Source organism: Pseudonaja textilis, chromosome 5 (assembly GCF_049901715.1).
Source record: "Pseudonaja textilis isolate UNSWEBS1 chromosome 5, rPseTex1.2, whole genome shotgun sequence".
Taxonomy (NCBI): Eukaryota; Metazoa; Chordata; class Lepidosauria; order Squamata; family Elapidae; genus Pseudonaja; species Pseudonaja textilis.
Genome location: NC_141994.1, coordinates 68,063,428 through 68,089,849, shown reverse-complemented (window position 1 = coordinate 68,089,849; position 26,422 = coordinate 68,063,428). Strand labels below are relative to the sequence as shown.

General features: G+C 44.5%; 1 protein-coding gene across 5 annotated transcripts in view; it reads left to right on the top strand.

The window, feature by feature from the left end:
• The first annotated feature begins 777 nt into the window (after window positions 1–777).
• Window positions 778–26,422, top strand: part of ECHDC3 (enoyl-CoA hydratase domain containing 3) — a 31,286-nt gene continuing 5,641 nt past the window's right edge. Inside the window, exons 1-7 of one of the 5 annotated variants that reach the window (XM_087935273.1) lie at window positions 778–959; window positions 4,632–4,753; window positions 6,371–6,468; window positions 8,659–8,859; window positions 19,468–19,507; window positions 22,363–22,449; window positions 23,293–24,263. In XM_087935273.1, coding sequence (XP_087791399.1) covers window positions 790–959; window positions 4,632–4,753; window positions 6,371–6,468; window positions 8,659–8,859; window positions 19,468–19,507; window positions 22,363–22,449; window positions 23,293–23,348 — 774 coding nt within the window. In that variant the 5' untranslated portion in view covers window positions 778–789 and the 3' untranslated portion in view covers window positions 23,349–24,263. Of the gene's footprint in view, window positions 960–4,631; window positions 4,754–6,370; window positions 6,469–8,658; window positions 8,860–10,287; window positions 11,465–19,467; window positions 19,508–22,362; window positions 23,006–23,292; window positions 24,264–26,422 lie in introns of those variants that run through there. The other 4 variants (XM_087935272.1, XM_087935275.1, XM_087935271.1 and 1 more) reach the window with 4 other exon arrangements.

The following is a 26,422-nucleotide window of genomic DNA, read 5'->3' as shown; positions in this document are numbered from 1 at the left end:
AAACAGTCATAAATACAAGTCAGTTGCCAAACAGCTGATTTTTGATCATGTGACCATGGGGATGCAACAGTCATAAGTGTGAAAAATGGTCATGAGTCACTTTTTTCAATGCCATTGTAACTTTGTACGGTCACCAAATGAACTGTGAACTACCTGTAAAGACTGGTTTCTTTTACGCTTAGTGGAGAAAGAACTTGGAAAAAAAATGGGATTTTGCTGTTTTTATATATGTATATGTACAAAAATGTACATTTAATTCCCACAACGGATAATGGGCTGGAAAAATTGATGGCACTAGCAGAGATGACTAAATTCATATCCAGCTTTGTTTCTGCTTGGAAACCGCTTCTGACTTTTGTGCCTGAGATGAGCGGGGGAAAGAAACGTTGACTTTGGTTGTTTTGGGGGGGTGGGATTGGATAAGTTTGTTGTTATAGAAATCGCTAACACATTTTAGTATGTAAAATTAAAACGCTGAGGCTATTATGTTATTATCTTAGCGGGGATGAACTAGAACACCTCCAAAGTCCCTTCCAGCTCTGTTCCGATTGATTGAAATGGTCTAGGCTCTCCTGATTTAGCAGGGGGTTGGACTAGAAGACCTCAAGGCCCCTTCTTCCAGCTCTATTCTGATTGCTTGTAGATTGCTTGATTGCTTATTATTCTATTGAGATAAAAAGAGTTGGACGTCCATATTTTTCTTTTGACCGTACCCTTTTTTCCTTTCCGCCTCTGGCCGGCAGGGGTCCCCCTTGAGCCGCTCCCGCTCTGCGCCGCTGTAACGAGGCCATGGCCGCCGCTGCTGCCCGTGGAGGGCTTTGCGGGGCGAAGTTGGCGCGGCTCGTCCTGGGCAGCCGGACTGTTTCGACCGGCAGCTCCGCAGCCCCAACGCCCGATGGGGAGCGCCAGCAGGATCAGCAAGGGAAGCTCACCCGCGTGTGGCAGAGCGAAGGCATCAGGTTGGGCAGAGAATGCAAAGCTCGGGAGGTTCCGGGTTAGAATAGAATAATAGAATGGTTAGGATAGCATAGCATAGCACAGGAGAATAGGATAGGATAACAGGATAGCATAGGATAGGATAATAAAATAGGATAGGATAATAGGATAGGAATAGAATAGAGTAGTAGGATAGGGCAAGGGTCTTCAAACTTGGCAAGTTTAAGACTTGTGGACTTCAACTCCCAGAATTCCTGAGCTAACATGACTGGAGGAGGAATTATGGGAGTTGAAGTCCACAAGTCTTAAAGTGGTCAAGTTTGAAGACCCTTGGGATAGGGTAATAGGATAAGATAATAGGATGAGATAGGATAGCACAGCATAGCATAGCATAGGATAATAGGATAGGATAGGTCCTATTCTGTTTCCTATCCTATCCTATTACCCTATTCTATTACTCTATCATAAGATAATAGGATTGGGTAACAGGATAGGATGATGGGATAGGATAATAGGATGAGATAGGATAGGATAATAGGATAGGATAGAATTCAGAATAGAATTGGTGGGGCAGAAGTGGGGTACCCCTCCTTTGGCAAACCCGAACATTGGGTTTTGAACTACAAGTTGCAAGCCTGCAAGGTCACCAGCAAGTGTCTGGGATGGGGTGAAGTGGGAGGAGGATCCGTTGAGCACCTGTTCGGATATAGAAGCGATTGGGACTTTTTCTCGGCTTGCTTCCCTGAGAAAATGTTTTAAAGCGGTGTTTTTCAAAGTCGGCTGCTTTAGAAGGCATGGACTACAAATCCCCAGAATTCCTCAGTCAGCTTTAAAGCCAGGCTGGTTTAAAAAGAGGAAAACGCTTGCAATGCCTTTTTTTTTTTTTTTTGGCCCTGATGGTAGGTAACCTTGCCTTACTCACTGGGTCCAGGGTCCTGCAAGTGGACGCAATCTGGAATCTGGACAGGGCTTGGCCATCACTTGAGACTTTCAAGAAAAAATTGGACTCCCATCTGTCAGAAATGGTGTAGGGTCTCCTGCTTGGGCAGGGGTTGGACTAGATGAGCTACAAGGTCCCTTCCAACTCTAATTGTTATCTGTTATGCCATTTGCAAATGAAACAGATTTTGTCTCTTGAATGTTGCTGTAATTGACTGACCGTAGCTTGTCTAGATCTGAAAGAGGAATTATAATAAGATCATCTGGTTTTTTATTTTATTTTCTGGTACAACTCAAGATGTGTACATATGTTTTCCCCACAACAACAACCCTGTGAGGTGGGTTGGGCTGAGATAAGGACTGACCCAAAATCATCCAGCAGGCTTTCATACCCAAGGGAGGGCCAGAAGCATTCTGACACACACACACACACACACAGATATCACCTTTTAAACCAGGAGTGGGCATCTAATGACAATTTTATGACTTGTGGACTTCAGTTCCCAGAATTCCAGAGCCAGCAAGAAATTTGGGGAGTTGGAGTTCATTGCTGGTAAAGTTCTCTCAGTTGCCTATACCTGCTTTAAACCAATGCATCTTTTTACATGGGTTTACACAGTGTGTAAATTCACCCCAGCCGATCCAAGTAGAATTCAGGTGGCAGGCAACAAAATCCACACCAATAAAATGCATTTTGTGCAGCCTCCATAATCCAGGTATGGGTAGTCCTTGACAGATGACTTGGGACTGGAATTTCTATTGTTAAGCAAAGCAGTTGTGATTTGCACCCAAATTTACAACACTTTATGCCACGTTCTTTAAGCAAATCATTGTGGTCATTAAGTAAATTGCACAGCTGTTATGTGAATCCCCTGTTAATTTGGCTTGGCAGCAGCTGGCTGTCACAATTGAAGGGCCCAGGACGCTGCAACCATCATAAATATATGCCAATTGTCAAATGCCCAAATTTTGATCATTAGGCATCATAAATGTGAGGATAAATACATTTTTTTTCAGCATTTGTAACTTTGACTAGTCATAAAGTCTGTTTGTAAATGATAAGTCAAGGACCACCTGTACTGAATTATACTTTTACAGTGTCTGAGTCAATACAAACCATCAAACCATTAACTAAGTATTTGGAATGGAATCACATAACGTCCTAAAACGGCCCCTGTTTTTCCCATAAGGTCAAGTTTACCAACTGCAAATTTAGCAAGCAGCTTTTTTCAAAAACATCCTCTCCCCCACCAGCACAATTAATTAATAACTAATAGTGCATCAACAAGAAATTCCTTTTTGGAAGTGCTAAGATAATGATCAGTTTCTAAATAAATGAGTGAACTGAACTGGGCAAAGGAAGGAAAAGAAAAAGGGATGAATTAATAGTGGATTAAATTTAGAGTGGAGGAAATGGTTGAAAAAGTGATTTCAGAAGGAAGCCCCATTTCTGCCTGAGTTTATTATCTGGGAAGCAATCTTTTGAGATGACCTCAAAATCAGAAAATCCACTTTGCAAAATCCATTTGCAAACCATGCTTTGAAAGGTTTGGGGACAAATCACTTCCTAGGCCTCTCATTCAGGGGAAAAAAAACATCCTCAGCTTGCAAATATATTTGATCTCAATCAGGGAACTGCAAATATAAGAGCAAATTGCCAGTTATTCAGTCAAAGAACCAGATTGTTTCCCTTTAAAGTGCTTTGTTGCTTCATGCAAGCCATCTACAATTTTAATTATGCATTCTTTCTGACCCAAAAGCACATTTCAAATACTGAATAGTATTGTGGATAAGCCCATTCACAGAGAAGCTGTCTTTTGAATTTTTTTATAGATTTTTTTTAAAAAAAATCATGACTTTGACTATGTGATGACCCAGGGTGGGATATAAAATAAACAAAGTCACAAAAACAGGAATAAAACCCTTTTATTCCTTCAACTTCACTTCAAAGCTCCAAATATCCTTGATTGGAGACAAAAAAACTCCCCCTCAAACAGTTATGGAAAGGAGGAAATGCCGTTTAAACTAAAAATGCCTATAAATTATAAAGAGTAGAAACAACACAAACCGCACTGAAGCAATTAAGGGAACCAGGCAAGGTAAGGGCTTGAAGACGTCCACAGAGATCGAAACACACACTGGGAAGGACACCAAACTCAGATAGGAATGACAGACTAGAGATATTTTTCCATGCTTTGTTTCCAGCACTGGCCCATACGCATGTCCATCCTTTTAAACTGTACTCACAGCTACAGCCCATGAAGAGGATCAAGGCCCTTTCCTCCCCTGTAGAACACGCCATTCACGTCTTTCCCTTATCCTCCCTTCCCTGCGTGCCCTAGGATGGAGAGGGGATGGGCCTGGATCTTCCTCTGATTGCTCAGCCGGCCTCTGCCCTTCCCCAGCCTCCTCCACAACCTCCGGAGCCGCACTTCCACTCCCTGTTGGCTGTTCCTCCTCTCCAGTCTCTAACTGGGGCATGACAGACTAGCTTTTTCTGATTTCAACCAAATTAGCATGAAAAATGTGTTACCTGCAGATATGCCGAACTTCTGCAGCAACAGGTGAGAAGTTGCAAACGGCTACATCATCATTCATAAAACGTACAACCATTGCAGCCATTCCCCACAGTCATGTAATCAAAATTCGAATGCAGTTGGGAAAAAAAACCTCTCTTTCCCCCTGTGGTAGGGCTTCTCTCATTCCTACTTAGCTGGTTTCCAGGACATCTTACAAACGTTCATTTTTCTTTACAGGAACATTGTCCTCAGCAACCCTGGGAAAAGAAATGCACTCTCCCTCTCCATGCTGAAGTCCCTCCGTCAGGATATTTTGCACAATATTGACAGCACGGATTTGCGCGTCATTATCATTTCAGGTAGGTTGTTCATTCACGATTCAAAAAACGAATGAAGACGGAATTTGGTAGAGGATTTCTTCTCAATCATCTGCATCTAACTACCCTGTTTCCCTGAAACTATGACCTACCCTGAAAGTAAGTCCTAGCTTGATGATTACACGTGAGCCCAATATAAGCCCTACCCCCAAAACAAGCCTTAATTAAGATCCCACCCACGGGTAAAAATTCAGCTAGGGTGGGGATGAGGGGTGGAGCTGCCCTACTACTTACTCTTGGACAGTTGTAGCCAGGCCTCGCACACCCCGATACCTGCCTTGCCGGCCCATTTCTTCTGCAGCTGGCAAGGCTGGCAAGGCTTTCCTGAAGGCCTCTGTAGCTGATAACAAAGCTCCGGATCAATCCAGAGCTCTGTTATCACCTGCAGAGGCCTTCAGGAAAGCCTTGCTGGCCGCAGAAGAAGTTCCTGAAGGCCTCTGACAGCGAAAAGGAGGCTTGGGGCGACATGCACAAGTTAGATTAGTCCATGGATGACATTCCCTGAAAATAAGACCTGGTGCCTTTTTTGGTGGCAAAAAAAAATATAAGACAGGGTCTTATTTGGGGGGAAACACGGTGTTATTTGTCTAAAGCGGAGACTCAGCATCTACAATCTCCCGTTTTAAATCCATGAGGTTTTTAAGTTATACAGGTCATCCTCAACTTACAACTGTTCATCTAGTGCAGGGGTCGCCGACCTTTTGGACCTCAAGGACCACCAAATTCATAATTTTAAATCCCGCAGACCACTAATATGAATTTTGACTGATGGAGGCTCACTGACGTTGATGAGAAAGTCGGTCCCATGTTCCAGAGCTGCAGTAGTCACAGGACTGGCCATTTGGTTATCTGGGAGCAGCTCCTCCAGTCCATGGCAGGCCGGTGCTCCAAGGTGGAGGAGCAGCTGCTCTGGGATGACCAAAGGGCCAGTCCTGTGACTACTGCAGCTCTAGAACATGGGACCGACTTTCCCACCAACATCAGCAAGCCACCCCGGGGCGGATTTCCCTCCCCCGCTGTTGGTCTTACCTTCCAGTTCCAGCTCATGCGTGGCTCTACTCAAGGTAAGGTTTGCGCTCAGCCAAAGGGTGGGGGCCAGCGGTGGAGGGCCATGAGGGCAACACAGCCTTGTGTTCCCGCACAGTCTGGATTAATTGCTTTGGGGGAGTGCTTGGGGGGACATTTCTCTGCAGACCACCAAATTTTCTTGCGGACCACCAGTGGTCCCCGGCCCACCAGTTGGCAACCACTGCTCTAATCAACAGACCATCAAAAAGACTCCCACCAACACTAGCAAGGCAAGCCACTATTATATAAAAATAAAATGTAACCCCACTCCTTGTAGTACTGATGATGTTACCTAGTTTGGTAAAGAAATGTCTGCGAGAAAACAAACCATCAAGTTCAAAGAGCACCACGGACCGTCCAATCCAACCATGATGGCTTGTGAATCATGTTTCAGCCCTTCATGCGAACACAGTACAGGGGTATTTTTCTACAGAACATGTTTAAGCATGTTCTAGTTCAGTGTGTTGTGTGAACTAGGTCATTGTGGTATCCTGTGCAAACATCTCCTTATTTTTCCAAACTTCTCTGAAGCTGAAGGCCCTGTGTTCTCCTCTGGACATGACTTGAAGGAATTGACTCCAAAGGAAGACACAAAACAGCACATGGAAATCTTCAAAACCTGTTCAGAGGTGAGTTTCCACATTGACTTGGTCAACCCTGTGAAAAATTTCTCTCTCTTTACAATTGGCTGACTTCTCTCTCTCTCTCTCTCTCTCTCTCTCTCTCTCTCTCTCTCTCTCTCTCTCCCTCTCTCCCCTTCTCCCTCTCCCTCCCTCTCCCTCTCCCTCTCTCTCATTGTGTGCCAAAATGTTAACTTTAAATCAGGGGTCTCCAACCTTGATAACTTTGAGACTTGTGGACTCAAACTCCCAGAATTCTTCAGCCAGTTCTGGGAGTTGAAGTCTTAAAGTTGCCAAGGTTGGAGACCCCTAATCCAAATACTGACTGCATTAATGACTAATTAGCCAAATCTGTCCATTTTCCCCATTGTTGAATGACTAAAACCTCCAACGTCAGAGGCCCAAAGTTAAATTCCATCCTGGAATAAGGAGAAACGTAAATAGACCAAATGAAACATTTTGCTTCAAGCAGTAATATGGAATGTACAGTGGCTCAGAATTGAAAGGGAAAAAAGAGAGGAGGTTTATTCCCCTATGGGAATTTGCAACAAAAATTCAGAAAGTCACGCGGTGCCCCAGAAAAAAAAAATGCAGTTGTTATATATAACTCCCAAGAGGTGTTTGTAGGATCTGAGCATCTCTTTCTTCTCAAATCTCCTGAGCATTTGGGTGATTTCTTGTATCTTATGAAGCGGTGCAAGATGCAGGGATATCTGGAAATTGGAAATAAGTCATAAGACTCTTTGGACTTTACATTCAAGCATTTCTAAGGAGGGAAGGGACCTTGGAGGTCCTCTTGTCTGACCCTGAAATTTTGATACCAGCCCACACGAAAGAGCTGTCCCATCTTGGCTTGAAGATCTCCAGCGATGGACCTCCCGAAGGCTGCTCCATGGTTTCATAGCTCTCATGTTTACAGATTATCAGAGTTAGAAGGGACCTTGTAGGTCATCTAGTCCACCCCCCTTCCCAAGCAGGAGGCCCTACACCATTCCTGACAAATGGCAGTCCAGTCTCTTCTTGAAAGCCTCCAGTGATGAAGCTCCCACAACTTCCAAAGGCAACTTCTGTTCCATTGGTTGATTGTTCTCACTGTCACAAAATTTCTCCTTATTTCCAGGTTGAATCTCTCCTTGTTCAGTTTCCATCCATTATTCCTTGTCTGGCCTTCAAGTGTTTTGGAAAATAACTTGACCCCTTCCTCTTGGTGGCAGCCCCTTAAATATTGGAAGGCTGCTATCCTGTCTCCCCTGGTCCTTCTCTTCACTAGATAATGTTCTGGAAGTTCTTTCTGGTTCCGAGTTTGTATCTCCACCAAGTGTTTGTTGTCCTACCATTAGGACAAGATGGAGAATAAAGCCAAACTCTCTTCCTTGTGATATATCGCCCTTTCAAACAGTAGAAGATCGCTATCCTATCTTTCATTTAGTCTTCTCAATTCTTTTCATCCTTTTTTTTCCCCCATAGGATTTAGTGCCTAAGCTAGTGTTTCTCAACTTTGGCCACTTAAATATGTGTGGACTTCAACTCCCAGAATTCCCCAGCCAGCCACAAGGGACCATGGCCTGTTGTGGCCCACTCGGGCAGTGAGGAGGTTGGGGAGGAACATGGGCCAGTCCTGGAGTCTGGGGAAGGTTCTGATCAGATGAAAAGAATGGAGAAGACTACACGAAGAAAGAGTAGCAATTTTCTGATGTTTGAAAGGAAGGAAGAGAGTTTCGTTTTATTCTCCATCTTGTCCTAATGGTAGGATAACAAACGCTTGGTGGAGATGAAAACTCGGAACCAGAAGGAACTTCCAGAAACATTATCTAGTGAAGAGAAGGACCAGCGGAGACAGGATAGCAGTCTTCCAATATTTGAAGGGCTACCACAGAGAGGAGGAAGGGGTCAAGTTATTTTCCAAGGCACCTGAAGGCCAAACATGGCTGGCTGGGGAATTCTGGGAAATGGAGTCCACACATCTTCAAGTGGTCACAGTTGAGAAACAGTGGTGTGAGGCCTTTACCCTCTTCTGGAGTCTTCTCCACAATCCTTCCAGTTCTTCAGGGTCCTTGACTTGGGTTGACCAGAGCTGGATCACTGTATTCCGGATGTGACTTAAAATAAAGGGTAAAGTGGAATTATCACTTCTTCTGATCTCCATGCATTAAGATGGACGCCTCTTGTTTCCTTTCTTTTTAAAACACTTCCTAACAGGTCATGACCTTGCTTCCAAAGCTACCCGTGCCCGTGATTGCCAAAGTGAACGGCCTTGCCACGGCCGCTGGTTGCCAGCTGGTGGCCAGCTGTGACATTGCCGTGGCCAGCGAGAAGTCCAAGTTCGCCACCCCTGGAGTGAACGTGGGTCTCTTCTGTTCAACACCCGCAGTGGCCATTGGAAGATCCTTGCCTAAAAAGGTAGGCCTTACCAACCAGTGGGCCGTTGATCTGGCCTAGGCTTCCCAAGATCACGAAGCCGACTCCTTCTCCCAATAAAACCCCTTTTATTTAGGATAAAGGGAATTCCTCTCCAGCAAAGTCTTTCATGAGATTTCACAACTACAGACCTTTCTCGGAGAGTTGCCAGGGCGATATCTTCCAAACGCCATGCTGTAGCACCAATTACTTGGCAAGAAATCAGGAACAGATCTTCACCCTAATGAATTCAACTAATTGTCTCCTGCCAACACCACTCCTCTTTCGCTCCTCTTTATTCCCTATGGGAGCAGCCATTCACCATCCACCTTGCAGGGAAAGGTTACTGCAAAATCCCCATTCCCTCCCCACATCACTAACCTGCTTTCCAGCTCCGTTCTCCTGTGCAGGGCAGCAAAAGAAGACCCAGCTGATCAGTTGGGACTCAGTGAGAGGCAGAGAAGAGATGGGGGCGGAGCCAGTCAGAGGTGGTATTTGCTGGTTTTCCAAACGACTCAAAATTTCCACTACCGGTTCTCCAGAACTGGTCAGGACCTGCTGAATACCCACCTCTGACGGTGGCGCAGTGGTTAGAGTGCAGTACTGCAGGCTACTTCTGCTGCCTGCCGGCTGCCTGCAATTTGGCAGTTCAAATCTCACCAGGCTCAAGGTTGACTCAGTCTTCCATCCTTCTGCAATGGGTAAAATGAGAACTCAGATTATTGGGGACAGTATGCTGACTCTGTAAACCGCTTAGAGGGGGCTGTAAAGCACCGTGAAGTCTAAATGCTATTGCTATTAGCTATGAGTTGCTACCTCATTCAAAAATCAAAGGAAAAGTCCTACCTGTATCTCTTTAAGCCAGCTCAGTTCTTCAGAAACAGAGGTAGCTGGAGAAGATGCTCCCACTAGTAATTTTAATGCATGCTCAAATTCGTGCAAAATATTTGTCTGGGGATGTTTCCTAGCTCAAACCTGCCCATCAGATGGGTATCAGAATCTTGAAATGAGCTAGGTGATGAACATCAAATTTTCTAGCTCAGGTTTACAGATTAACAGAGTTGGAATGGACCTTGTAGGTCATCTAGTCCAACCCCCAACCAAGCAGGAGACCCTACACCATTTCTGACAGATGGCAGTTAAGTCTCTTCTCGAAAGTGATGAAGCTCACACAACTTCCGAGGGCAACTTCTGTTCCATGGGTTGATTGTTCTCGCTGTCAGAAAATTTCTCCTTATTCCCAGATTGAATCTCAATTGGTTTCCATCCATTGTTCCTTATCTGGCCTTCAGGTGCTTTGGAAAATAGCTTGACCCCTTCCTCCTCTCTGTGGGAGCCCCTCAAATATTGGAAGACTGCTATCCTGTCTCCCCTGGTCCTTCTCTTCACTAGTCTAGCCATGCCCAGTTCCTGTAAGGTATTTTCTTCCAGGTGGCACTGGAGATCCTCTTCACCGGCGTGCCCATGGCAGCTCAGGATGCCCTTCTCCACGGACTCATCAGCCGAGTTGTACCGGAGGACCAGCTGGAAAGCGAGACCCTAAAAATTGCCCAAAAGATTTGCCAAAGTAGCCGGGCCGTGTTAGCTCTGGGGAAAGCCACTTTTTACAAGCAGATGGAACATGACGTTAGCACGGCCTACCAGATAGCTTCACAGGTCATGGTGGAGAACCTGTCTATGAAGGATGGGCAGGAAGGAATTGAGGCCTTCGTTTCTAAACGCAAACCCAACTGGTTCCATTCTTGAAAGAAACATTTCCAAGGAACATTCTAGGCCAGTGTTTCTCAACCGTGCCAACTTGAAGTTGCGTGGACTTCAACTCCTAGAATTTCCCCCAGCCAGCCAGTTTTGGGGTTTCCCAAACCTGCTTTGGAAAATCCTAGGACTTTCAGTTTGTTTTTTGCAGGATCCCTTATCGGCCTACGATTATTGGTTTGAAAAGGGTCTTGCACTCGTGTCTGTCCTAATCGGTTACTTCAGGCACTCTGATTTGTGGGGGGGGAAAAACGGCCTGTGTATTTGCACAACACTCTTAACTAGCTGCCTTGTAGGTGCTGTATCCGTACAATAGGCTTAGCATAATTTGGTTATTTTCTTCTCACTGGGTGGACTGTGTGAATCCAGACCATTGGATTAATATATGATTTAAGGCAGTGGGTTTCCCCCCCGCCCCAAACTTAACAACTTGGTGTAGACTTCCCTTCATGTAGAATTGGCAAAATGTGTGGACTTCAATTCCCAGAATATCCCAACTAGCACGCTAGGAATTGAAATCCTCACATTTTAAAGTTGGCAAGTTTGAAAAACGCTGCTTTAAGCTAACACGTGAATCCTGAAAATGTATTAATACAGTTAAGCAGATTAGGTACATTGTACAAATTCACACACTATATTGTATGGTGTTAAAAAAAAAGCAGAGATTCATAGATGCTGAAATTACAAAGTCTACGTGTATATTACATCGTTATTAATTTAATGGTTACATGTTACTTCAATTATAACAGACTGTGATTGATGGTGCTAAACCATTGTTTGCCTAATCACAATTTACTAAATAAACCACCATATCTGAATGTACTAGTATATTAAACCAAAAACTGGCCAAACGTATAGTGACTTAATTGAATTCCTGCAGCACCTAGACTTATAAGTTGTGATTTCCTTGGTTTGTGACTTCAGATGTCAAGCACAAAGAATCAAGATCTTTCTTGTGAGTCGTGCCAAGTGCCTGGGAAATCAGGACATTCAGGCAGTTCAAATACATATAAACATTTATTATAAGCTTAAGCTCTCTGCCAGAATTTGAACTACTAACATTCAAAGCAATTTGGCGGTAGATAAAGAATTCACGGTGGGCTGGATTTAAATCTCTTGTGGGTGCGCATGTACCCTGTTTCCCCGAAAATATGACCTACCCCGAAAGTAAGTCCTAGTTTGATTTTTTACACAATATAACCTGCACCCAAAATAAGCCCTTTAATTCTCACCCACTCCAAACGGTAAAAATTGCTAGGTGGAGGGTGCCCTACTACTTGCATTTGGCAGTCTCGCACACCCAACACCCACCTTGCTGGTTTATTTCTTCTGCAGCCGCCAAGGCTGACAAGCCTTTCCTGAAGGCCTCTATCGCTGATAACAAAGCTCTGGATTGATCCGGAGCTCTGTTATTGGCTGCAGAGGCCTTCAGGAGAGCCTTGCCGGCTGCAGAAGAAAAATTTCCTGAAGGCCTCTGACAGCGAAAAGGAAGCCGGGGGCGCCCCGCGAAAGTGAGGTTAGTCAGTGGATGACATCTCCCGAAAATAAGACCTGGTGCCTTTTATGGTGGCAAAAAAAATATAAGACAGGGTCTTATTTTGGGGGAAACACTGTACTTGTGACTTATGATACGTTTGACCCCCTCACTGCTCATCTCCTACAGCAGGGGTGTCAAACGTGATTTCATTGAGAGCTGCATTAGGGTTGTGTTTGACCTCGGAGGGCCCAGGGGGGACATGGCCATGGTGGGTGTGGCCACAGTGGGCATGACACAGGACTCGTGTCAGGGGCACCTGTGTTTTGATAGCCCTCTGCAAGCGGAAATAGAGCCCGGGTGCCCCCCGTGCTCCATTTTTGACCCAGACAGCCTCTTACAGTCCCCTACCAGCAAAAATTTTCGCTGGTAGAGGGCTGCAGGAGGCCGTCGTGACCATAAACAGGGCATGGGGTGGGGATCATGCGAAGAATGATGACACATTTAACCAAAGCTGGCTGGGTGACATTGGGGCAGTCACCAGGAGACAATGGTGTCTAGAAACACTACACTATCAAGCAAATTAGTTTAGTTTAGTTTAGTTTAGTTTAGTTCATTGTCATTGCACATCGTACAACAAAATTAAATACCATCTTCAGTGTACCATATAGTAGAATTCAATAGAGTTACTGCCCTGGGATAGAAGCCTTTTTTCAGCCTATTTGTTCTTCCTTTTATTATCCTGTACCATCTGCCAGGTGGTAACAGTTCAAAAGAAAGGGTGCCCAGGGTGAGATGGATCTTTGAGAATGTTTTGAACTTTCTTAAGGCAGTGGGAACTATAAAGCTCTTCTGAAGAGGGGAGAGGGCAACCAATGATCAAAATTCAGCTGGAATTTATCCTTGGCATTGATGACTCCTGAATTATGTCTCTCAGTAACCCTTCCTGCTGGATGGATTTGAATTGTTGTTCAGGAGATGTTGAGCTATTCTAAGGAAGAACACCAGGAGGCGATGTTCACATTCTAAACCGCCAGTCTGTTTCTTAATTCTCTGCAGCAGCAGAATTCATTTTTCTGTGACCCACGAATCAGCCAGGAGCAAAATAAGGCAAAAGAATTCAGGAATTCATTTTCACTGTCCGGTTTTCAACATCTCTAAACACAATTCATCACTTATTCATCCCAAAATGGCACTTCACTAACTTGGAGGCATCCTCAGGAAGTCCAACATGGTCAAGATTATCCCTGTTAAACTTAATTCAGTTAATTTTCAGTGCATTACTCAGACGCCAAAGTATTCAAACTATGTTACCTGGAACCCCAGGGTTCTGTGAGACGCATCCTGGAGTTCCACTTGACAGTTTTTGCTTACAGATAGTCCTCAGCTTATGAACACAATTGGAACCAGAATCTCAGTGATGGAGCAAAATGGCCATTAAGTAAGATGTCACTGCTTCATCCAATTATTGCAGATAACAGATAATCAGCGTTGGAAGGGGCCTTATAGGTCATCTAGTCCAACCCCCCACCCTGCCCTACACCATTTCTGACAGATGGCAGTCCAATCTCTTCTTGAAAGCCTCAAGTGATGAAGCTCCCACAACTTCCGAGGGCAACTTCTGTTCCATGGGTTGATTGTTCTCACTGTCAGAAAGTTTCTCCTTATTTCCAGGTTGAATCTCTCCTTGTTCAGTTTCCATCCATTATTCCTTGTCTGGCCTTCGGGTGCTTTGGAAAATAACTTGACCCCTTCCTCTCGGTGGCAGCCCCTTAAATATTGGAAGACTGCTATCATGTCTCCTGTGGTCCTTCTCTTCATTAGACCAGCCATGCCCAGTTCCTGCAACCATTCTTCATATGTTTTAGTCTCCAGTCCCCTCATCATCCTGGTTGCTCTTCTCTGTACTTTTTCTAGAATCTCAACATCTTTTTTATAATATGGTGACCAAAACTGGATGTAGTACTCTCGGTGTGATCTTACTAAGGCTTTATAGAGTGGTATTAGTACCTCACTTGATCTTGATTGTATCCCTCTGTTAATGCAACTTAGGATCGCATTGGCTTTTTTGGCTGCTGCTGCACATTGCTGGCTTCTATTTAGCTGGTTGTCCACTAAGAGTCCAAGATCCCTCTCCCAGTTACTACTATTGAGCCTGGTTTCACCCAGTCTATATGTGTCCTTTTGGCTTTTCTTGCCTAAGTGTAGGACTTTACTTTTCTCTACATTGAATTTCATTGTGTTAGATACTGCAATCGCAGCACTTCTGGCTGTGGTTGCTCAATGGAAGGAGTTGGTGGCTGGTTGGGGGCAACGTCCCGCCCCAACAGGCCTAGCCTCATGTCACCCCTTGGGAAAATTCGTTCCCAGCCTCTGCTCTAAATCAAGCTGGAATTTATTTCCTCTGTACTCAGATAAATAAATGAGGATAGGATCTTTTTCTTAGTCCTTTGTGTTTTTACCCTAAGGAGTAAAAAAAAAATTCACATATAATAGAAAAATATAAGAATTTTAGGCTTCACTATAAAAATATATTTTTATAGTATATGGGGACACGATGGCTCAGTGACTAAGGCGCTGAGCTTATCGATCAGAAAGGTCAGCAGTTTGGCGGTTCAAATCCCTAGCACCACGTAACGGAGTGAGCTCCTGTTACTTGTCCCAGCTTCTGCCAACCTAGCAGTTCGAAAGCATGTAAAAATGCAAGTAGAAAAATAAGGACCTCTTTGGTGGGAAGGTAACAGCATTCCGTGCACCTTCGGTGTTTAGTCGTGCCAGCCGCATGACCACGGAGACGTCTTCAGACAGCGCTGGCTCTTCGGCTTTGTAACGGAAAGGATCACCGCCCCCTAGTGCTGGAAACGACTAGCATGTATGTGCAAGGGGAACCTTTACCTTATAAAAAATATAAGGGGCCTGATGGCTCAGCGGTTAAAGAGGCTGAGCTTGTCAGATAGAAAACTGCCAGACCGGGTTCAAGACCCAAGTACCATGCAATGGGGCAAGTCCCCGTTCCTGTCTCCAGCTTCTTCTCACCTAGCAGTTCGAAAGCAGGCAAATGCACGTAGATAAATAGGTACTACTTCAGTGGGAAGGGGACAGTCTTCCGTGCACCTTTGATATATAGTCATGCTGGCCACATGACCACAGAAACATCTTCAGACAGTGCTGGGTCCCACGGTTAACAAACTGAGATAAGCACAACCTTTACCTTTATAAAAACACAGTTCACAAAACTTTTTTTTTTCATGCTTCACATTTCAGACTTTACAACATAGATAGCTGAAACTTATTTTCCTACAAACTGCCCTTTTTGTACATTTTTCACAATTCTCCCATCGATGCAAGAAAGAAGAATGGAATGCGTGATTAAGGTTCTACTACAGTATTGGGGTGAGGCTGTTTAGTTTGTGCTTTGGTGTGTCCCAGATACCTAGTTGGCTGGCGATCCAGGCGTGGCACAAATCCAGAAAATGAGCAAACCCTAATTTCAGTTAGTGATCACATGAATTGTTCACTTGCCAGTCCCACGCGGCTGTACAAAAATACATAGGGTACTGATTGCCACTGTGTGAATGACAGTATCTAAGGGTGATTATACGACATGGTTTTCAAAAACATGCTAATCTTTTATTTATATAGGGGAGGGGGGAATCCCTTGTGTGTGTATATATATACACACACCATATGTAACTCACAATATTGCAATTCACCCAAAGCGATTGTATTTACAAAGGGAATAATAGTATCTAATGTCCCCAATCAATGTATACCACAGTTCCTGAGAACTCCAATATGTTAAATGCTTAAAGCATCCAATCTTTAGAAAACAAAGGTGTGTCTAATCACTGTTTGCACTTAGCAAAAAAAAATCTTGGAACTGGGCTGTTCCCTGGATTGTAAAAATGAAATAAAACTTTTCAAACCGAGCAGTTTAAAAAAGAAAAACCAAGCATTTTCTTTTAACAGAATCATGGGCTTGACCCGGGATGCTTTTTTCATTAAAAGGTAAAGCTTTTCCTGTCTAGTCATGTCCAAATCTAGGGCTTGGTGCTCATCTCTGTTTATTGGCCAAGGGAGCCAGCGTTGTCCGAAGACAATTTCTGTGGTTATGTTATCATTACCTTTATTGTCAGAGTACGACATGTGTACCAAGAGACTGGCCAGCATGTTGAAAGAAATATCCTTCTGGGTTCAGTTCCAAGTGGGGAAAAAGACACTGGAAATATGAACGCTGTTTGGAAAGATGGTTTAATGGTGGGCAGGACCACCTGGCTTGGAGCTCCAAAGGGAAAAGGATGATCACATGCTTCAGGATGTGGGGTGGAGGAAAAAAAAGGGGCAAGATGCTGAGAGACCCTTAGTTATTATACCCTCTGTTGGGCCCCACCTTAGTGTTTGTGGTTCCTGCAAAAGAAATGTATCCCCGTTGGCTGTCAGACTCCCAGGGGTAGGAGGGTCTTAGCTAACTTTGTAGACTTTGTCTGGACCACAGGTCTTCATCTAAGTGCTGGCTGATGCAATCTTTCCAGGCCATGTGGTGAGATGGGTAGAGGTCTTTGTTATGTAGAATACTCTGGCTCAGGCCTTAATGGCCCATCCATTAACAAGGGTGGGAGGCTGAGCTTCTGCTTCTGAGGTGAGTTTCTGCTTCTGAGTTTCTTATTTTTTTAAAAAAGGGAAATATTCTGCCTTTTTAGTACCGTATATCCTAAAATATTTCATTTTCCTAGGAGAGGGGTGGGTTTTAACTTTCCAAAAAAAGCTGCTATCTTCCCACTGAAGTGCTGCCTATTATTTACTCACATTTATATGCTTTTGAACTGCTAGGTGGACGGGAGCTGGAGCAAGGAAAGGGAGCTCACCCCGTCCCACAACACTGGGGTCTCGAACCTGGGCTCTCCGCTCTCCATCTGGCAAAGCTGAGCCTCTTAAATCACTGAGCCATCGTGGGCCCCTTACTTTTGCATCTCAGTTTGAATTGCAGAAACTGTGCCATGAACTCAGGAACAAAAGGCAATTCCCGTGGCCTCCAAGTATTGTGGAATTCCAATTCCAATCAGTGCCAAGCATAGCTAGAACAACGTAGATAATGGGGGCTGAAATGCAATAAAATCTAGAGGGCTATTGATCTGGTGGAAATGCCATGAGTCTAGTTGGGATTATGAAAATTAAAAGCTTTGGGATATCTTCATAAGCTTCCATTCTATTCTCTCTCTATGCCACTTGTTCTTACTTAGCTCCCCGAACGTGACAAACCCTCAAAGATTCCTTGATTAGGAGCGCCAGCCGCCCCGGCAAAACGTTTCTCTCTCACTGCAGGTTAACAAGTATCTGTCCAGCAGGGAGATGAATAGTTCTCTGCCACATCTATTCATCTCGGCCTCCTGCCTTTTATCCCCAGTGCTAGGGTGGGGGCTTCGTTAGCAGTAGTGGCTCTTTAGTTCCAAGGACCGGCCTGTAGATTCCCGCTGCTCTCCTCTCCTCTGCTTTCTGTGCATCAGGCACTGGACCCAGCTGTTCCTCTTCTTCCTCATCCACCACCTGGGGGCTGTTGACTCTCTATCTGAGGGCTAACGGTCAGCCCAGGGGCTCTCTCTTTCCCTCTCTCTCTCTCCCTCTCTCTCTCACACATACACACAAACACTGTGCTATTAAGTGAATTACTGCAGTTGTTAAGTGAATCACATGGTCATTAAGTGAATCTGGCTTCCTGCCTTGACTCGTCGGAAGCTGCTGGGAAGATCACAGGTTGAGATCACATGCACCTGGCGGGCTCCAAGCCTTCTACTGTGTTTCTCAGATAATAAGGCCGGGTCCTATTTTTTTTTTTTTTGAGCCCCGAAAAAATGGCTAGGCCATCTTTTGTGGGGTGACTTAATTCCCCCCCTTGCATCTTCGGGCGGGCGGCGACGGCAGCTTGGGTGTTGACCTCGGCGTTGGTGGGGCACTTCGTATCGGGTCAACGCAGGCAGCACCATATCCGGGTGTGCAACAAAAGTACTTCCTAACAGCAAGCCCCCCCACCATTCCCCCCCCATTTCGCATGTTTTAATATAGGCCTTAATTTGGGGGAGGGGCTTAATTTCATTTCATGCCTATAAAACATGCTGGGACTTCCTATTGGGGGAGGCCGTATTATCGGAGAAACAGGGTATATACATGCCAGATGCCAAGCACCTGAATTTTGATCACATGACTGTGGCGAACGCTTCAACAATCATAAGCAGAAGGACCAATTGTAGCTTATAAGTCACTTTCTCAGTGTTGCTGTAGGTTAGCACTGAAAATGGCTGTAACTCAAGGACTGCCTGTAGTATGAATATAAAGGGACTGAAGGGATCCTGAAATTTGCAACAGGGTAACTTGATTAAACCAGCAATTAAATTAAGGTAAAGGTTCCTCTCCTGCTAATCGTTTCCGGCTCTAGGGGGCAGTGCTCATCTTGGTTACAAAGCCGAAGAGCCAGCACTGTCCGAAGACGTCTCTATGGTCATGTGGCTGGCCTGACTAAATGCTGAAGGTGCATGGAACACTGTTACCTTCCCACCAAAGGTGGTCCCTATTTTTCTACTTGCATTTTGACATGCTTTCGAACTGCTAGGTTGGCAGAAGCTGGGACGAGGAACGGGAGCTCACTCTGTCACATGGTGCTAGGGATTCGAACCGCCGAACTGCCGACCTTTCTGATTGACAAGCTCAGCATCTTAGCCACTGAGCCACCATGTCCTGATTAAATTAATCCATCATTTAATTTACTTACTGAATAATAGCAATAGCACGTAGACTTTTATACCGCTCCACAGTGCTTCACAACCCTCTCTAAGCCGTTCACAGAGTCAGCCTACTGCCCCCCAACAATCTGGCTCCCCATTTTAACCCCTTCAGAATGAGAGAAGTCTTGAGTCAACCTTGAGCCTGGTGAGAATCGAACTGCTGGCATTCGGCCAAATCCGCCTGCAATTCTACATTCTGACCGCTACGCGGTCACCATGGCTCTTATAATCACCGTTGGCTTGCAAGATCTGCTTTGCAAATTCCAACGGCCGCCTGGGGAATTCTGGGAGTTGAAATCCGTACATTTTAAAATTACTGCAGCTGAGAAATCCTGAACCACACCATTGTCTAACGTGTCCCTCAAAAGAGCCTCTTTGCAAACTAGCTGGGCAATAATGTTTGCTAAGATGGACCGTTCTAAGCATGGATTGTTCTCTGGCTGAAAGTAGGCGCTAAATGCCATTTTTGGAGAACTGGGGTATACAGATCTTCTTCATTCTGCAGAAAAGATTTGATAAGGAACAAATGGTGCTTGGCGTTTCTGTCCCGACTGTTTACCATCATCCCTATCAGAAAAGGCTGTGTGTCTTTACTCCTTTTGTTAGGAAGCAGAATGCAGAAGACAAAGAGGAGGCTTACACTTGGGTAAGATAACCTTTATTGTCATTTTTTTTTCCCCTGTGGGTACACTGGCACACATTAAAAATGAAATTAGGTTGCCTGCTCTCAAAATTGTACACATACATAACACACTTATAGACATGCTATATACATACATATGTATGTGTGTGTGTGTGTGTATGTGTATATGTGTATATATATATATATATATATATATATATATATATATATATATATATATGTTTGATCTTTGTATGTGATCTTTGGTTGTTGGTTTCTCGCGTAAGATTCAAAGTGTCTAGGCAACGTTTCGATGAAGTCTCATTCATCATCTTCAGGCTTCTGTCTTCATCATTCTGATGAATGAGACTTCATCGAAATTGCTGCAGATACTTCGAATCTTCACGCTTGGCTCTGTCTTCATCATTCTGATGAATGAGCTTCATCGAACGTTCCAACCAAAGATCCACATACAAATCACATACAAACAGACTAGAAAACAAGAAATATATATATATATATATATATATATATATATATATATATATATATATATACCTACACCCTAACACAGGAGTGTCCAATTCAAGGCCCCCAGGCCAGATCCGGCCCATGGGATGCTTAAATCTGGCCTGTGGGATCGCCCTGGAAACAGCAAAGGACCAGCCCGTGGTGCCTCTGCCGGTGAAAACGGAGCTCGGCAGGGCTGCACACAGTCCTCCCAGGGTCTATTTTCGGCTGCGATTGCCTCCTGCACCCCTCTGCCAGCAAAAATGGAGTGGCGGGGGGGCCTCTCTGAGCTCTGTTTTTGCTCGCAGAGGGCTGCAGGAGGTCAGGCTGAGTTTTCACTGTCAAAGGGCTAGCAAAACAAACTAAAAAGAAAAGAAAAAGAGCAAAGTTTCCCCTTTTGCATTTGAGTATCCAAGAAGGGACATGAAAGGAGAAAGGAAAAGAGGGGGAAAAAACAAAGAAAAAGATGGGAAGGTGGGAAGAGAGCGAGGAAGGAAAGGGAAAAGAAGAAGAAAGGAGAATGAAGAGGAAAGGAAAAAGAAGAAAGGAGAGGAGAGGGAGAAGGGAAAGGAGGAGATGAAAGGAGAGGAGAGGAGAGGAAAGGAAAAGGAGAGGAGATGGGGAGGGAAGAGGGGAAAGGAGAGGAGAGGAAAGGAAAGGAAAGGAAAGGAAAGGAAAGGAAAGGAAAATGGAGAGGAGAGAAGAGGAAAGGAAAGGAAAATGGAGAGGAGAGAAGAGGAAAGGAAAGGAAAGGAAAACGGAAAGGAAAGGAAAGGAAAGGATGGAGGGAAAGGAAAGGAAAGGAAAGGAAAATGGAGAGGAGAGAAGAGGAAAGGAAAGGAAAGGAAAATGGAGAGGAAAGGAAAGGAAAGGAAAATGGAGAGGAGAGAAGAGGAAAGGAAAGGAAAGGAAAGGAAAATGGAGAGGAGAGAAGAGGAAAGGAAAGGAAAGGAAAATGGAGAGAGGAGAGGAGAGGAAAGGAAAGGAAAGGAAAGGAAAGGAAAGGAAAGGAAAGGAAGATTATAATAAGAGTGAGGGGGGGTCTGAGGGAAGTCCTGTCTTCAGCACTTGGCCACCACAGGTGCCTCCCGACGCGAGTGATGTTGAGCTGGCCACGGTCACACTGGCCACAACTACCCTGGTTTGACCTCCGAGGTCAAAAACAACCCAGATGTGGCCCTTAATGAAATCGAGTTTGACACCCCTGCCCTAACACATGAAAACATAAATATGAATCATTCCATCTTGAATCCATGGCAGAAAGTGGAAGCTTGAGAATTCACTCTGTTGATACGATAGGGTCCACAATTGTGACTGAATCTGGATGTTCTGCTTCGGATACCACAAAGCCCCCTCCCAGAAGGTAGCAGTGGTGAAGAGGATGTGTTCCAGGCAATTCTGCGAACCCTGCCCAAGCATCGCTTACGTGCCACGTCCTGGATAGAAGGAGGCGAGCTGCCAATAATCTTCCCTGCTGTCCTCACCACTCTCTGCATCGCCTTCCTATCCGGAGCAGTAATGCCTCCAAACTAGACAGTAATGCAATAGGACAGGATATTCTCAGGGGTGGGCTTCGAAAATTTTAGCAAAGGATTCTCTGCCCGGTTGCTGGGTGGGCGTGGGCGTGGTGGGCGTGGTCTAGTTGGCCTCCACCACAGTGAGGGGGCTGTTTTTGACCTCCCCAGGCTCCAGAGGTCTTCCTTCAGCCTCCAGGAAGGCGAAAATGGCTTCCCTTGGCTTTCTGGAATCCAGAAATGGGTCCATTTCCAGCCTTCCCAAACTTCCAGGAGGCCCATTTTTTGCCCTCTCCGAGCCTCTGCGCTTACACTTACCTGCATCTAAAATGGGCCCTGTGGGACTCCGGGGAAGGGTGGGGTGGGTGGGTCCAGACAGGAGTGGGATTTGGGGGTTCTTGGAGTCCACACATCCTGAAGTTGCTAAAGTTGAGTGTCTGCAGAAATTCTCGGTCATCCAGGTCATAGTTGTCTCAAAGGATGCTTTTTCAAAAGGCAACTGGACTTTCTTTAGGGAGGAAGAAAACTGGATCTTTCCCGCTCCTTCCTCAAGTAAAAAACAATCCAGTTGCCTTTTGAAAAAGCACCTTTGAGATTTCTGAGACTGAGAAACGCCAGAGTAGTGAAGATGACAAAACACTGAGCAAAATCAGATGCCCTTCATTTTGTCCTTCCTTTAGCGGGCATATCCTTAAAATCAAACATTGTCCAGCTTTTTGAGTGTTTTGTTTTGTTTCTTCTTCTTCTTGGACTGTTTTCACAACAGTAGTCCGTCCAACTTTCATTTGTTGTGACCTTATAAATTGCCTCGAGGCTTGGCAGTCCAAATGTACGTTATTTATTTCCTGATTTCAGCAATTGGGTTCAATCCAGACCCTTCAAATCGGTCATCCGTGGAGTCTGCAGGTCCCATGACTTGTATGTTATCAAGAAAGTCAAACTGTGCGTCTTTCTTTCTCCACTGTTTGTCCTTCTTTCCAATTATCCATGTCCTCCTTTGCATGTTCAGATACCTGGTAACCCAAGGTGTAGTTGACATCCAGGTGGATATTTTGGTTTTATCTGCAATATGGGATCATCTCCCGACTTCTTAAAGAGACTATGATGAAGGTTGGGTGAGTGAAAATTAGGTCATCAAGGCAGGTAGAAAGCCACCAGCAGAGGTGGTATTCAGCAGGTTCTGACCAGTTCTGGAGAACCGGTAGCGGACATTTTGAGTAGTTCGCAGTGGTGGGATTCAATTTTTTTTACTACCGGTTCTGTGTGCGTGGCTTGGTGGGCATGGCAGGAGTAGGATACTATAAAATCTCCAGTCACAGGTGGGATTTGCCGGTTCTCTGAACTATTCAAAATTTCTGCTACCGGTTCTCCAGAACTGGTCAGAACCGGCTGAATACCATCTGGTAGTTCGGATACCACCTCTGACTGGCCCCGCCCCCGTCTATTCTCTGCCTCCTGAGTCCCTGCTGACTGGCTGGATCTTCTTTGGTTGCCCTGCACAGGAGAACGGAGCTGGAAAGCAGGTTACTGGGGTGGGGAGGGAAGGGGATTTTGCAGTAATCTTCCCCTGGAGTGGGGTGCAAATGGAGATTTTATAGTATCCTTTCCCTGCCGTGCCACCAAGCCACACCCACAGAACCGGTAGTAAAAAAAAATTGAATCCCACCACTGGCCACCACCCATCCTTCATAGACCTCCACAATCATGGTCGGATTTTGAAGGACATTTCAAGTTTATTTCCATATTGTGTTTATCCATGGATAACATGGGAACCTTCTACCTCAGCGTTCCTCAACCTTGGCAACTTTCAAGTCCCAGAATTCTTCAGCCAGCTTTATTGAAGTCCACACATCTTCAAGTTGTCAAGATGGGAGAACAGGTCCTCACTACCTTCTGAACTCTTCATGGAAGTCCTTTGAGTTCTTCGGTGTTCTTGATTTGTGTTGACCGGAGCTGGAGCACTGTATTCCACATTTAAACCAGGAGTGTCCAACCTTGGCAACTTTTAAGACTTGCGGACTTCAACTCCCAGAATTCCTCAGCCAGGAATTGAAATGCACACTGCTTCAAGTTGTTAAGGTTGAGAAACTCTGTCCAGTATGCAGGGCTGGGCGTCAAAAATTTTAGCAATGGGTTCTCCGTACAGTTGCTGGGTGGGCGTGGCCATGGTGGGTGTGGCCTAGTTGGCCTCCTGCACCATGGTGGGGGGGTGCGTTTTTGCCTTCCCGAGGCTCCGGAGGCTTTCCTTGAGTCTCTGGGAGAGTGAAAATGGCCTCCCCAGAGGCCAAAAAATGGCCTCCTCCAGAGGCCAAAAACGGGCCCATTTCCGGCCTTCTGGAACTTCCAGAAGGCAAGTTTTTCACCCTCCCTGACCCTCCATGTGTGCCCTGCATTTACCTGCCTCCAAAATGGGCTGCATGGGGCGTCCTGGGAGAGGCGGGGCAGGGGGGTGAGGCCAGCCAGGAGTGGGATTTGGGGGTTCTCCGAAGTGCACAGAATCTTAGCTAGGGGCTCCCAGAAGCCCCCCCCGTGTCAGTATGCACACCTGGAATTATAACACGTAGAAGATCTCTTAATACCAGGATGCTCACTGCTTCACTACTTCCTGAGTTTAAATCTACTATTGTATCTGACAGTCACAACCTAAAAGGATTATTTATCTTGGATTCCTGATCAGTGCTGTTAGATTCATGTTACAACACGAAACCACAACACAAGAATAAAACTTCCTTTTAGCAAATCCAACTGAAATAGAAGCTGGGTTATTGTGTTTTATTTTATAGCAGTGTTTCTCAAGTTAGGCCACTGGAAGAAGTGTGGACTTAAATTCCCAGAATCCCCCAGCCAGCCATGTTAGTAGAGGAATTCTGGGAGCTGAAGTCCACACATTTTTAAAGTGGCCAAGCTTAACTGAATTAACAGAATTGGAAGGGACCTTCGAGGTTTTTTCTAGTCCAAATCCTATATCAGTTCAGACAAACGGTTGTCCAATCTCTTCTTAATAACCTCCAGTGTTGAAAAGCCCACAACTTCTGGAGACAAGTCGTTCCACTGATTAATTGTTCTGTCAAGAAATTTCTCCTTATTTCCAAGTTGGTTCTATCCTGGATTAGTTTCCATCCATTGCTTGTCCTGTCTTCAGGTGCTTTGGATAATAAGTTGACCACTCCTCTTCCTTGTGAAAGCCCCTCAAGTATTGGAAGGCCTGTTCTCATACCACCCCTAGTCCGTCTTTTCATTAAATTAGACATACCCAATTCCTGAAACCATTCTTCATATACTTTAGCCTTCAGTTTCCTAATCATCTTTGTTGTTCTTTTAATCATTTTGTTGCTTGAGAAATACTGCTCTGCATGAGTACCATTTAGAATCCATATTCTTGTTTTCAGGGAAGAAGAAAAAAAACTCCACATTAATTGAAAGCACATCCACATAGATACCATTTTGTGTTCTTCTTTGTCAAGGATGCAAGGATGGTTTAAAAGTTTTTCTACTTCTTCAATAATTCCTGTTTGCTAAGATTTGCTTTCAAATAGAGAGCTTTTCTTGGTGTGCTCACTGTAATCCTATTCGGTTTTCAGTTTAATTAGACCAACCAGGCTGTTTTAATCAAAATAAACAATCCACAAAGAGAAAAAAATGAAATAAAAACTTTAAAAGATACAGTTTGTGGGGTCAAACAGTCTACCATAAATAAACCATAATTTTACTGCAAAAAGTCCGCATTCCCTTGACTTCTCCAGTAATTGTGTCTTTTAAATCTAACATTTCAGCAATGCTCAATATAATAGAACAGAAATTTTAAATCAGACATTTCTTGAACAACTTTAGCCTCGTTGAACTTTAACTAAAACCCCTCCTGAGGAAAAAAAATTGACAGTGATTGATAGAGGTGCTAAATCTAATAATTAGGCCACTTGGCTCTTCACTGATTTATCTATATTTAAGTTTGGAAAATGTCCAGCCTTCATTTTTTTCTAGCTCATTGTTATTATTCTCATTTCTTCTCTTGCCTGGGAAAAAAGAAAAAGAAAAATCATAGCTCAGTTCAGCAATTTATATTTAACCGTTTTGAAAAGCAAGCTCTGTGCAATCGTTCATCCTTTCCAGAATTGGAGATGTGGATGATGGGCTCAGGAACCCAGATGAAAACTACAAGTGAAGAATTGTCAAATCTTTTCTTTAGATCGGGGTGTCCTACCTCAGCAGCTTAAAGGCTTGTGGACTCCAAATCCCAGAATTCCGCAGCCAGCATGGCTGAGGAATTCTGGAAATTGAAGTTCACAAGTTTTATAAAATTGTCCCTGCTTTAAATATTCTTGCTGCTAACTCTGGCCATATTACATGTATCTTATTAGGTTCTGGCCTTTTAAGTTAAGTTAATTAGACCAACTAGGCTGTTTTAATCAAAATAAACAATCCACAAAGAGAAAAAAATGAAATAAAAACCTTAAAAGATAAGGTTTCTGGGGTCAAACAGTCTACCATAAATAAACCATAACTTAAATAAACTATTACTTTTTCCTCAGAATCCTAAGCAACCGTTCTATTTGTATTACAAAACTTAAACTAGCCAAGTAAAGTTTGGCTTACTGAGTTTAGAACATAGACCCTGCCCAGAGACCCTGGGAAAATCCTAAAAAAAGTTTGCAGGGAAATTCCCCACCCCGTTTTCCTACCAATTGATCATTCTTTATTTGAGATTGCAGGATACCATCTCCAGCTCTGTTCTCAAGGAGAGAGAGAGAGAGACTTGAGACTTTTGGCTTCATGCAAGGAAAGCAGCAGAAGCAGCAGAAGTCTTTCTTTCTCTCCCCCAAACTCCGCCTGAAATGAGTCTTTGTGAGTCTTGTTGCACTGGCGCAGCCTCTTGGAGCAGGATGCCTTGCAGGGTCCCAAAGACTCATTTCTGACA